Below are 14,170 nucleotides of genomic sequence, written 5' to 3' on the forward strand. Positions count from 1 at the left end.
CAGACCTCCCGCGCATGCGCAGTAGACCTGGACTGAAGGTTTAGGTGGGATTTAAAGAATAACTACGTTCTGTGATTCTTTTGATTAAATAAAAAACAAACAGTTCACCTTCCAACTCCCCTCCCCCACCACCCAGTTGTTAAATACTGATCCCCTTCATACCTAAAGTAGCCCCTCTAGTGCCTTACTCTACTTGCCACCCTAGATATGTAATGGTGTGGCCAAGGAGAAGATGGACAAACTGAAAAATGTCTGTACCAACAAGATAAAAGCTGATGTTGCACAGCTAATCATGTAATCTCGGTGGCAGGCTCCTGGTTTGATAGCACCAGTGCACTTTACAGCATGGTGTTGGGAGCTCCACTCATTTGAATGAGGCAGTCTCGGAGCTCAAGAGACCAGGAGCTGAAAAGATCAAAGCAAAGCCAGCCTCTTCAACTATCATCCATTTCAGGACAGAGGTAGCTAGAGATATGAGAGGCCAGGGCAGGCGGGGTCTGGCTGTCTTCAGGGAAGATGTCACAGACAACAACCCTACACATAGGATCTCTTATTTAGTAGAGCATTTTTATTGATTTGATGGCGAAGCATGGGGGAGCAATGCAGAGGCCTCTAGCACCAGCCTGTGGACTGATAACTGGCATGCCTTATGTAGCCTCCTTTTCTGGAGGGCTAATATATACAACACCGTCTTAATAAAGATTTCTGTCTTTTACAGCTTGTGGTGGATTGCTGACAGCTCCAAACGGAGCTATAAAATATCCTAGATATCCTGGCAATTACCCAAATAATGCCTACTGTCATTGGAACATCACCACCAACAGCCCCCAGGTAATAAACGGACATTCCATTATATATAGTCATATTATAAGGTAATGCAAGATAACAATGACTGTTTATGTTCTTCTGTCTTTTTCTCTCTCTTTCTCACTGGGGATAATGTATCTAGTAAGGTGCAAAGAAATCTGGATTGGTTGCTCGGGACAACTCAACCAAAAAGCATATGGGAACACAGGAAGCTGCACAGTTGAAACAGGAAAAAAAGGGGTGTCATCTGATTATGCAGTATAACAGGGGCAGGGCCGGTTCTAGACTTTTTGCTGCCCGAGGCAAATTTGTGAGGATGTCCCCCCCCCCCCCCCTCCGATTTGGAATGATCGCACAGCACCCAAAAATGTTCATCCCACAATATAGGCAGGTAGGTAGCCATATTTAGGTGCCCCCAGTATAGGTAGTATAGTTGCCCCAGTATAGATAGTATAGTTTCAGCAGTATAGGTAATATAATTGCCCCTGTATAATTAACTAGTATAGTTGCCCCCAGTATAGCTAGTATAGTTGCCCTTTTATAGTTAGGATAGTTGCCCCAGTATAGCTAGTATAGTTGCCCCCTGTATAGTTAGCATAGGCGCCCCCAGTATGCTAGTATAGTTGCCCCCTGTATAGTTAGCATAGGCGCCCCCAGTATGCTAGTATAGTTGCCCCCTGTATAGTTAGCATAGGTGCTTCCAGTGAAGCTAGCATGGTTGCCCCAGTGCGTGCTCCCTCCAACTCCCCCCACTGCGGCATTCCCCCCCCCCCACCCCCCCACGACCACCCGCTCCTGTTACCTTAAAGGGAACCTAAACTGAGAAGGATATGAATTTTTCCTTTCAAAATTATACCAGTTGCCTGACTCTCCTGCTGATACTGTGTCTCTAATACTTTTAGCCACAGCCCCTCAACAAGCATGCAGATCAGGTGCTCTGAGTCAAACTGGATTAGCTGCATGCTTGTTTCAGGTGTGTGATTCAGCCACTACTGCAGCTAAAGAGATCAGCAGGACTGACAAGCAACTGGTATTGTTTAAAAGGAAACATCCATATCCCTCTCAGTTAAGGTTGCTGCCGACTGTTTCCTCCATTAGTCCATGCCAGTGTAATGACAGATAATGCCACCTGGAAGCAGCCTTCCTCACTGAGTATCACGCATGCTCAGTGAGAAGTTAAATATTATTTCCTTGAAACATCTCCACTTACGTACACTCCTGAAATTTTCAAGGTAGAGAGGGGACCCCCTGATCTACCCCTGTGCCAAATTGCAGCCCCTGAGTCCCGCTGGTTCCTGAGATAGGTTTCTGTAATCTATCTCAGAAACCAGCGGGGCTCGGGGCCTGCAATTTGGCACAGAAGTAGTTTGGGGGGGGGGGGGGGTCCCCTCCCTACCATGAAAATTTCGGGAGTGTACGCGGTGCGAAAGCTGAGATATTTGGGGTATTTTACGTGGAAGCACAATTAAATGGGAAACAGGCTCCTACTGCGCATGCGGGGCGGCACAATGTGCAGTGCTGCACTATCTGTCATTACACTGGCCCCTCCCCTCCATGCATGTTTGTCATAATCTCTCACAGCAGCGCACTTTGCAGCTGCTGTGTAGAGTCAGAAGTTTGCAGATGTATATCGCCGTTATCATGGGAGCCGCTCTTCTGCTTCCTGACTCTGTACAGCAGCCGCGAGATGCGCTGTTGTGAGAGATTATGACAAGCACGCACAGAGGAGAGGGGCTGGCATGGACTAATGGAGGAAGCGGCCGCCAGCTCATAACAAAGTTACAGAGCGGCAGCTGCGGGGGAGGGGGGCGAGTGGCGGGAGAAATGTCGGTCTAGGGTTCATGCCGCCTGACGCAAATGCGTCACTTGGCGTCATGGGCCAACCGCCCCTGAACAGGGGTGTACGTACCACAAAACTGACTGAACAGAATGACAAAGCTCTTAGCAAATAAAACAACTCAAAATTGTATATTTGTACTTTTTTTTCTCTGCAGCGCTTTAAAGGAAGCATCAAGCAAATGTTGCTGCCCCATGATATACTTACCGGGGGCTTCCTCCAGCCCCTTGAAACCGACATGTCCTACGCCGCATCTCCACTCACAACTGCCGGCCCGGGGTCCCCACTGGTGCAGAGGCCGACTTCCTCTACTGCGCCTACGCGAGCGCCACTGTCAATCAAGTGCACGTTGTCCGCAGCGTACTGCGCAGGCACAGTAGTTCTGCACCTGTGCAGTACGCTGCGGACAACGTGGAGTTGATTCACGCAGACGCAGTAAGGACGACCTCGCGATTGGCCTCTGCATCGGTGGGGACCCCGGGTCGGCGGCTGTGAGCAGAGATGCTGGGGGGGACATGTCGGCTTCAAGGGGCTGGAGGAAGCTTCTTGGGGCAGCAACATTTGCTTGATGTTTCCTTTAACCACTTGAGGACCCACCCTTTACCCCCCCTTAAGGACCAGCGCTGTTTGTTGTGATCTGTGCTGGGTGGGCTCTGCAGCCCCCAGCACAGATCAGGGTGCACGCAGAGCGATCAGATCGCCCCCCTTTTTTCCCCCCTATGGGGATGATGTGCAGGGGGGGGTCTGATCGCTCCTGCGTGCAGGCTAGTTGCGAGGGGGGGGCACCTCAAAGCCCCCCTCCGCGGCGACATTCACCCCCCTCCCTCTCCTACCTCTCCCCCCGGTGATCCGGGCTGCACAGGACGCTATCCGTCCTGTGCAGCCAGTGACAGGACGTCCCCTGTCACATGGCGGCGATCCCCGGCCGCTGATTGGCCGGGGATCGCCGATCTGCCTTACGGCGCTGCTGCGTAGCAGCGCCGTACAATGTAAACAAAGCGGATTATTTCCGCTTGTGTTTACATTTAGCCTGCGAGCCGCCATCGGCGGCCCGCAGGCTATTCACGGAGCCCCCCGCCGTGAATTGACAGGAAGCAGCCGCTCGCGCGAGCGGCTGCTTCCTGATTAATCAGCCTGCAGCTGGCGACGCAGTACTGCGTCGCTGGTCCTGCAGCTGCCACTTTGCCGACGCACGGTATAAGCGTGCGGTCGGCAAGTGGTTAAAGACTACATAGTCATGTTGCTTAACTGCACTCAGAGGCAAGACCAGATTTATAATTTCTGTGCCCCTAGACCAAGTATGTTGGGGCTCCTCTTCTATGTGCTGCTTTGCCCCTCCGTTCCATGAGCGGCCCCCTCTCTCCTGTGTATAATGCATGTTTTGTATCCCCTCTCTTTTATAAACAGCTCCGTTGAGCATCGGTTTCCCCTTTTCACGTGTTGATCTCTTTTCATTTTAAGCCTCCTCTTCCATATGTAGCAGCACTTCTTTCATATTCAGGTGCTCCCTTGGGCTGCAGCCGCCCAAACTCCGGGCCTTTGTTGCCTTTCCAGGAAACCTGGCCCAGCTCAGAGGAGCTTATAGCCTAATCCCAATGAAAGTCATAGTCTAATGTCTCTACCACAAACTAAATTTATATACACACTTTCAATAACTGTTTACTGTTAGGATCGAGACTTAATCCCTAGAGTGTCAGTCCCATGTATAAAACCGTGCAGATGTGTTCTTCATCTATAGGCAAGCGACATGTTCTGTTGCTATGGGGAAGGGGAGGAGGGATGAGAGGCCAGAACATGACAGAGCAGCCTCTGGCAATAGCATGTGGGGTGAGGAGGAGAACAATGCATGCACTGGGCTATTGTAGCTTAAAGGTCTGGTGTGCCAGATGTAAAGCTGGATAGTCACGTCGCGACGAAGGAAGATGGATCACAGCGACGGCCCACGATGAAGAATGCTCTCCAATCCATCTTCCTGTCGGCGGGTATGCGTGACGTTGCTCAACGGCACACGACGGGTGTGAATGAGACTTCAAGCGACCGCGGTACTTTGTGTGAGAGTCATCGGGGATCTTAGAGATACAATCCGCCGTGACGGTCGTTATCACTGCTAAACGATGTTCACATGATCACGCATCTGTCGCGAGATCGTGGAAACGACCACTTGTCGCTCAAAAAAATCACTGTTGGGAAAAATCATCAGAAAAATTGTGAGGTGGGTGCTGGCCTTTAAAGCAACCTAAGGACATCTGTACACATGGTAGGTTTTCAGCCGAGACGGCCCCCAATGATTAGCTCATCCAAATTCCATCTAGAGTGTGTATCTAAAGCTTTAGGTCAGGTTTGGGGGAAATCAGTTTACCCATCTGTATGTTTTTGGATGGGACAGTAGCTACTGCTGTTAACTAAGATTCGATCCACAAGCAGATCACTGGAGGAGATCATTGGCAGAGCCTTGATCACAATATCTGGGTACTGGTTCTGGGATCAACTTCACTTTACAATATTCTGCATTAAATCTATAAAATCGCTTCTATTAATCCTCCCGTGTAATTCTACAAGACCTCTAACATGATATTTTTCCTGGTTTTTTGCAGATGCGGATTTCATTACTTGGTGTTGACATTGATGGCACCGAGCCCCTCTGTACAACTGATAAACTGATAGTCTATGATGGACCAAATCTAGACAACAGATACAAGCTCGCTGATAAGTGTGGACAGAGGGACCCAGAAGACTTCATTACCAGCGGCAACAGCGTACAGATTATCTTCATCAGCGATGCCAGCATCACTAAGGCAGGATTCTGGCTTTATTACCAGCCATACAAACAAGGTGAGCTTGTATGTTATTCCCTTATGGGAGCAGTTCCTCAATCAGGATACCAAATGTTGGTGTCCTTATACTTAAACGATACCTAGCCCGATCAAAGCTACCTAAGGTAAGCACAAAGGTATGTTTATGCTGGATCCACATACCTCTGTGCGTTTTCTGTTAGTCTCCTACTCTCCTCATTCTCCCTGTCCCCCGTTATCACTTTCTGAAAAGTCTGACTTTTGGCTAAAGTCAAATTTTTAGACAGGAAAGGGCAGGCTTGCTGTGATGTTCCCTCCTATCACCCTCTTAGTCACTCCTCTTAAGGGGAGTGAATGGGGAGGGGAAGAAGAGGGAATGGGAGGTTATAGGAAGGAACATCACAGCAAGCCTTTCAGACTAGAGGTTGATGGCAGCGGTGCCGCCAAGAACAGGCTTTAGTTAGTTAGTACGCGGTAATCCCCTTCTGGCCAACATTCAAATAGGAAGAGATGCTTGCTTGTGCTCAGTTCCTGTTTCGGAAATACAAAAGTGTGTGGATGTGTATTGTAAAAATACGCTTCCGTGCATATGCGTCAGCAATGCAGCCGACAACATTTTAAAAAACCCCTGCATCACCATAGACCTACATGACTTTTGGTTTGATGCAGATCGCCGCAGGTCCTCGCAGGAGCCGCATGGCAATGTAGATATGCGATCGCGTTAAATAGGGCACTGCTGGCGCAGCATACTGCAATGTGGGTAATATGAACTACCACATAGACTTTCATTAGGCTGTGGTGGGCTACGGTGGGAACCGTGGAGGGTCCCCCTCCTTGGCTCATCATTGGGGCCAATCACGCCACTTCCTGCTACTCAGGGAGTGCTGTGGTTGGCCCCAATGATGAGCTGTGGTCCCACCCTCGAGACCATTGGGTCCAGCGAACTAAATGGAGCAGCGGGCGGATCAAATTCAGCCTGCGTGTAAGAGGGCACATCGAAGCCAGTGTTCTCTTTCAGGAGGTACAATGTCGATGCGGGGTAGGGGGGTGGAGGGGGGTTTAGCGCGACAGCCAGAGGGATGAGCAGGACACAGGGGACAAAGGAAGACACAGGGGACAAAGCGGGAGCCAGATAAGGACACAGGGACAAAGAAGGACCTAGGACAGATTTACACAAGGGGGATAATATTCAGTGGCATAGCAATAGGGTGTGCCTAAGTAGGTAGGTAGGTAGGTAGGTAGCCAGGTATAGGTGCCCCCTGTATAGGAAGCCAGGTTTAGGTGCCCCCAGTATAGGTAGCCAAGAATAGGTGCCCCCAGTATACATAACCAGGCATAGATGCCCCCAGTATAGGTTAGCTAAGTATAGGTGCCCACCGCCAAATGCCATACATGGGCCACCTGTAGGCTATAGTGCCTATAGGTAAATCCAGCCCTGGATGAGAAATAAGAGAAATAAGATTAATTTTGAAGCAGACTGAGAGTATTTATAACAGAAATGCCTTCTGTTTTAAAGAGGAACTCCAGTGAAAATAATGTACTTAAAAAAGTGCTTAATTTTGCACAAAAAAAACTCCTATTTTTTTTATTCCTCCCTCCCCCTTTAATTGGACATAGACTAAGAAACATACACTACACTATGCATACATAGACCTATGGCTATGACAGGGATTAGATTGTGAGCCCCTCTGAGGGACAGTCAAGTGACAAGACCACACTCTGTGCAGCACTGCGTAAGATGTCAGCGGTATACACATAAACAATTGTGATACACTGAAAAAATCAGCCTTCCAGCTCCGATCGCGGGCTGGCAGGCTGATCGCTGTGGCCCATTTTATTTACTGATGGGAGCTCGTGCGAGCGCCCGTCTACTCTCGCTCCTCGCGATATGACACCATATAGCGGGCAGCGGCACGGAGCAACAACAGAGCCACTCTGCGGCCGCCAATCTGTGTTAGGCAGTTGCAGAGTGGTTAAGTCCTACCCCATAGAGCCCCATTAATCCATGCCATGTGCTTATGAGGATCATCTAGCCTGCATGCTGGATTAATGTGGCAATCTTCAGTCCGTAAATGCATACTAGTCATTAAATGAATCAAAATCGCTGAGACTGTTCTGTGGTATTTTCAACTGAGAGTTAAAAGGCCTGTGTTAAAAGTGGTTCATGTTCAGCATTTAACTGAGTCTTTCTTTTGCAGAATAATCTGTGGCAGTAACAAAGACACCCCACATGGGCTGCCTCATTGTCATATCCCGGGACACCTTCACAGGGGACAAAGAAGATTTCAGGAACAATGGAGTTACACTGCTGCTTATATTGTATATTTTTGTTTAAGTTTAATGTTTTCTGTTTTAAGGCAAGCCATCTAGTATGCAATGGTGGCCCGATTTGACAAACAGTAAGCTGAAATTGATTGGAGAGTGGTGAACGATTAAACTATAGCAAGCACCATGTAGATTTCCAAGGAGACACTGAGGTGCAGAGTGCCTACTGTGCCCAAAAAGACTACAAGATGGCCCAAATAAAGGGCCTGGGGCCCCATTAAATCTTAATCCATCTCTGGATACAACAAAAATGTAAGAAAGAGGTGGCACACCACTGGCTTGTATTGTGGAACAAAGGACCACGTGTTATGGACTCACGGGTTTAAACTACCTGGCCTCACTGCTGCTGATGCATTGTACTGATCAAGGCGATACAAAGCTATGAAGCTGGCAATCCCCACACTATCTACCAATAATTTCCTCAAATTGGATTGGCCGAGGCCCTATTTTTTAATGGATTTTTTTTTGTTTGATTCATTGTTTTTTACTAATTGCTTAACTGATTTTTGATTTTTTTTTAATGAGTATAGAGGATGCAAGTCTATACTTGTGTGCTTTTGTTAAGATCTAAAATAAATTATTAATTTTTCATTGTGTTGTTTGTCTTTTACTGAAAGGGCTTTGCAGGGTAGGCCAGAGAAGGGATGTGAACATAAGGGGAGCGACAACAACGTTTTGCTGGTGGAGGGGCCCCATGGATTGTAGTTACACCCCTGCGGCTTTGTATTCAAAAACATATATATATATTTATATATATATATTTACCAGAAAACCTACTTGGACGCCTCTGTATCTGTCCACCGCTTTTAGTAAAATTGCCTACTTAGTGAGGTACGTGTAGTTATGGTGTAAATCCAACATATCATAACAAGCAAGACTTATTCAGAGTTCGGTTTTATTGCTTTTGGCAGAGCTTGCTATTGCTGTGTTAGGAAGTACAGTGAACCTGACAGTTTCACATATATGGTAAAGTAAACTAAAGGTGGCCATACCTCAGGTGACTTGGTGGCCGATCAAACAGCCGATTTGATTATTGTAGTTGAAATCAAACAAGGTACAGGAAAGGCAAACAGACGCACACTACTAACTGCAAGATTACAGCAATGAGCGCCTTTGCTCACCAGGCTTTAAGTACCATTTGGTGTGAATTTTGAATGTGTGTGCAAATCGGCATAGTATAGCCAATATACAGGGGCATAGCTAAGGAGCTATTGGCCCCAGTGCAAGTTTCACATGCCCCGACCCCAGCACCCAATACATAACAAGTGATACAGCGCACCACAACCTGCCAAGAATTTCCACAGTGTCAGAGGTGCAAGAAGGGAATGGGAAACAGTTTGTTAATTATTTCTACTATTTAAAGCACATGTGTCAAACTCCAGGCCTGGAGGACCAGATCCATGCCAGTGTTTAGGATGGACTGAGAAAGAAAGGAATGTGTTCTACCTGATGAACCACGCCTTTCCTGATTCAGACCCATTAATTCATTTGAGCTGTATCAAAAATGTGTGAGGATCTCGGCCCTCGTAGGACCGGTTTGACATATCTGATTTAAAGCATCGGTAGAAGTGATTATTATCAGTACAGGACCAATAGAGAGCTAATATTGTGCTGGAGGGCCCCTTGGGGCCCCTCTGGCTCAAGGGCCCTGATGCGGTCACTACTTCTGCACCCCCTATTTCTAAGCCACTGCCTATATAGCGCCCCCCATCCCACAGCAAGTGTAGCCCAGATAACACCCCCCATTCCACATAGCAAGTGTAGCCTGTACAGTACCTCCATCCCACATAGCAAATATATCCCATATAGTACCTCCCATCCCACATAGCAAATATATCCCATATAGTACCTCCATCCCACATAGCAAGTGTAGCCCATTTAGTACCCTCCATCCCACACAGCAAGTGTAGCCCATATAGTATCTCCATCCCACATAGCAAATGTATCCTATATAGTACATCCCACCCCACATAGCAAGTGTAGCCTGTATGGTACCTCCCATCCCACATAGCAAGTGTAGCCCATATAGCATCCCCCATCCCACATAGCAAGTGTAGCCCATATAGCATCCCCCATCCCACATAGCAAGTGTAACCTGTAAAGCATACCCATCCCATATAGCAAGTGTAGCCTGTATAGTACCCCCATCCCACATAGCAAGTGTAGCCTGTAAAGCATCCCCATCCCATATAGCAAGTGTAGCCTGTATAGTACCTCCCATCCCATATAGCAAGTGTAGCCCATAAAGCATCCCCCATCCCACATAGCAAGTGTAGCCCATATAGCATCCCCCATCCCACATAGCAAGTGTAACCTGTAAAGCATCCCCATCCCATATAGCAAGTGTAGCCCATATAGCATCCCCCATCCCACATAGCAAGTGTAACCTGTAAAGCATCCCCATCCCATATAGCAAGTGTAGCCTGTATAGTACCCCCATCCCACATAGCAAGTGTAGCCTGTAAAGCATCCCCATCCCATATAGCAAGTGTAGCCTGTATAGTACCCCCATCCTACATAGCAAGTGTAGCCTGTAAAGCATCCCCATCCCACATAGCAAGTGTAGCCTGTATAGTACCCCCAGCCCACATAGCAAGTGGAGCCCATATAGCATCCCCCATCCCATATAGCAAGTGTAGCCTGTATAGTACCCCCCCATCTCACATAGCAAGTGGAGCCTGTATAGTACCCCCCATCCCACATAGCAAGTGTAGCCTGAATAGTACCCCCCATGCCACATAGCAAGTGGAGCCTGTATAGTACCCCCCATCCCACATAGCAAGTGTAGCCTGTATAGTATCCCCCATCCCATATAGCAAGTGTAGCCTGTATAGTACCCCCCATCCCACATAGCAAGTGGAGCCTGTATAGTACCCCCCATCCCACATAGCAAGTGGAGCCTGTATAGTACCCCCCATCCCACATAGCAAGTGGAGCCTGTATAGTATCCCCCATCCCATATAGCAAGTGTAGCCTGTATAGTACCCCCCCCCATCCCACATAGCAAGTGGAGCCTGTATAGTACCCCCCCATCCCACATAGCAAGTGGAGGCTGAATAGTAACCCCCATCCCACATAGCAAGTGGAGCCCATATAGTACCCCCCATCCCACATAGCAAGTGGAGCCTGTATAGTATCCCCCATCCCATATAGCAAGTGTAGCCTGTATAGTACCCCCATCCCATATAGCAAGTGTAGCCTGTATAGTACCCCTCATCCCACATAGCAAGTGGAGCCTGTATATAGTACCCCCCATCCCACATAGCAAGTGTAGCCTGTATAGTACCTCCCATCCCACATAGCAAGTGGAGCCTGTATAGTACCCACCATCCCACATAGCAAGTGTAGCCTGTATAGTACCCCCCATCCCACTGTGAGGAAACGCGGAAAAGCCGCCGTCTCTCGAGGTGAGGCGGCTGTTTCCGCGTCCAGCATGGCGTCACAACGCGGAAAAAACGCCGCATGCCGCATGGGCAGTGCGGCGGAATCCACATCAGAGGCGACCCCCGCATTAGATACATTGCAAAACAGTACTGGTGTGGCTGGGACTGATAGTCCACCAAGATTCAGACTTACACGCGCGCGAGCACAGAGGCAGAGTTTAAATAGCAGTTAGAAGGGTGTCGGCTGACCAGCTGGGTCAGCTGACAAATTCCACTGCTCCCATTGGACCAGCAATTAGGGAGGTCCTGGAAAGGTCCTAGAGTATATATACTGCTGGTTGTTCACTTGCTCTTTGTCTGGCGTGCGATCACATACGTGGGAGCACCCAGATCCGTAGTCAGATCCTGAAGTGTGCCGGGACCAGCTGGAGCTGTAATCCTACACTTAGCTAGATATTTGATAGCTAAAGTACTAGTTTGATTGTGATTATATGTTATGACTTTTGCCTGCCTCGACTATCCTCCTGAACTCTGATCTTGCACCTCGATATTTCTGATACTCTGTTGCCGAACCCTGGCTCGTTCCTTGACTCTGCTTCTGCCTCCTGATTTTGTACCCCGATATTTCTGATACCCCGTTGCTGAACCCTGCCTGTACTTTGACTCTGCCTTTGCCTCCCGATCCTGTACTTTATCTGTCCGTGTGTGTATGACCTGGCTTGTCCGACCTCGAGAACCGACCTTACCGTTAGAGGCGGTTCCTCGCTCTGTTAGCGATCCTTCCTCCTGAGGGTCACTTTCAGATATTCCTTCCTACTATCAGTCTGACTCCTCCCGTCTTGGAGAGCTCAGGTCTGCGGAAGGAATCTGTGCAGTACTCCTTACTGCATTGAGGCCTTGTCCTCTTAGTGTTACAGTTACACCAAACACTACACTCTACTCGGGTGATCAGAGGTTAGTTTGTATATCGGATTATCGGTGAGACTGCAGTTCACTTATAATCTGGTATATATCTGTATTTCCGGTGATACTGCAGATCACCGGTAATCAGATACTCTCTGCGCCCACCGATCGTTACAGAACGCCAGACCAAAAAACAAAATGGACGCAAACACTGGTCGTCTGGGTATGCTTGCCACTTCGGTGAATAACCTTCATCAAGCACTGGGCCAGCACAAAGCTTTGATTGATGCCCTTTCAGGCTCTGTGCAAACCCTCCAGACGTCAGTTGATTCAGTGCGATCCCCTCCTAGTGATGACATACGTATGCCTGTACCTGATAAATTTTCCGGCCACAAGTCTGACTTCCGGAATTTCAAGAGTAGAGTGTTGTCATACTTCGAGTTAAGACCCCGATCCTCGGGGACTGAGACCCAACGGGTCATTTTCATTAAAACACTGTTAACTGGTGATTCCCAGTCCTGGGCATACAACCTGTCCCCCACTAGTTTAGCTCTGACCTCAGTCGAGGAATTTTTTAAGGCTATGGCCGTAATATACGACGACCCTGACCTTGCGGCAACTTCAGAGCGAAAGCTCAAACTTTTGCGGCAAGGCAGAGGGTCGGTCGAGGATTACGCAGCAGAATTTCGTAGGTGGTCTGTTACCGCCAGATTCGACAATTTTGCTCTGATGGATTATTTTCTATCTGGGTTGTCGGAGGAGGTCTCTGATTTGATGCTAACCTTACCCGAGCCCGCAACAGTCGATGAGGCCATATCATCGGCCATCAGAGTCGATCGTCGACTACGCCATCAGAGGCAGACTAGGGGCAGTCACCGGGTCAGGGTGACTTCGTATGTGGCACCTTCTGGTACGCCCGCAGTAACGGCATCTCCACCGGTGTCACCCTCTCCAGCCTCACCACCACCCGAACCCATGCAAATTGGTCGATCAAGATTGACCCAGGTGGAACGTAGGCGGAGAATAACAGAACAACTGTGCCTGTATTGTGCAGAAGCAGGGCACAGGGTGCGAAACTGCCCTAACAAGTCGGGAAACGGGTCTGCCTAGGAGTAGTGGGGGGTGACACCCTAGGCACTTCATTCTCACCCCAAAAAGAGAAGAAGTTACTTCTCCCCTGTACTATTACGTGGGAGGATAAGTCTGTGGACACTGAAGCTTTTATTGACTCTGGCTCAGCGGCCAATTTTATGAACCTTGAATTTGCTCGGGAGTTGGGTATTCCTCTCACTCCAGTAAGTCCCCCCATTCAGGTCACGGCAGTAGACGATTCCCCGCTGCAACGGGATCGTCCCCTGTCTCAGACTCCGCAGGTGAGGGTCACGATAGGGGTATTGCATGGGGAACAGTTACAGTTTTTCGTTTTGAACATGTCAACCTCCACTATTATCTTAGGTATGCCTTGGTTACAGGCCCACTCTCCACAAATCGACTGGGCCACGGGTCAGGTAACCAGATGGTCTGATCGTTGTCACCAACAGTGTCTAGGAAAGGTGACATTGGGTCAGACCAAGGTGTATGTGGAGGGTGTTCCCGAGGTGTATTCCGATTTTTCTGATGTCTTTTGTCCCAAGTCTGCTGATCAATTACCTCCTCATCGCCCGTTCGATTGCCCCATTGATCTCCGTGCTGGTTGTATGCCCCCTAGGGGTCACCTGTATAACTTGTCCGGTCCCGAGAAGTTGGCCATGCAGGAGTACATTCGTGACAACCTGGCCAAGGGGTTTATTCGGCCCTCTCGGTCACCTGCTGGGGCCGGTTTCTTTTTCGTTAAGAAAAAAGACGGGGGTCTTCGACCTTGTATCGACTACCGAGGTCTCAATAAAATCACGGTAAAGAATCGCTATCCGTTACCATTGATAGACGACTTATTCACGCAGGTCACTACTGCAAAGATCTTTTCTAAGTTAGATCTGAGGGGGGCATACAACCTAATCCGCATTAGAAGGGGCGATGAATGGAAGACGGCCTTTAACACACCCGACGGGCATTACGAATACTTAGTGATGCCCTTCGGGTTGTGCAATGCGCCCGCCGTCTTCCAGGAACTAATCAATGAGGTA

General features: G+C 48.7%; 1 protein-coding gene across 1 annotated transcript in view; it reads left to right on the forward strand.

Moving 5' to 3' along the window:
• Nucleotides 1-8,255, forward strand: part of LOC137526082 (embryonic protein UVS.2-like) — a 53,777-nt gene extending 45,522 nt beyond the window's left edge. Inside the window, exons 11-13 of the mRNA XM_068247298.1 lie at nucleotides 719-831; nucleotides 5,239-5,476; nucleotides 7,635-8,255. Of these exons, the coding sequence (XP_068103399.1) occupies nucleotides 719-831; nucleotides 5,239-5,476; nucleotides 7,635-7,639 (356 nt within the window). The 3' untranslated portion in view covers nucleotides 7,640-8,255. The remainder of the gene's footprint in view (nucleotides 1-718; nucleotides 832-5,238; nucleotides 5,477-7,634) is intronic.
• Nucleotides 8,256-14,170: the final 5,915 nt, after the last annotated feature.

Source organism: Hyperolius riggenbachi, chromosome 7 (genome assembly GCF_040937935.1).
Source record: "Hyperolius riggenbachi isolate aHypRig1 chromosome 7, aHypRig1.pri, whole genome shotgun sequence".
NCBI lineage: Eukaryota > Metazoa > Chordata > Amphibia > Anura > Hyperoliidae > Hyperolius > Hyperolius riggenbachi.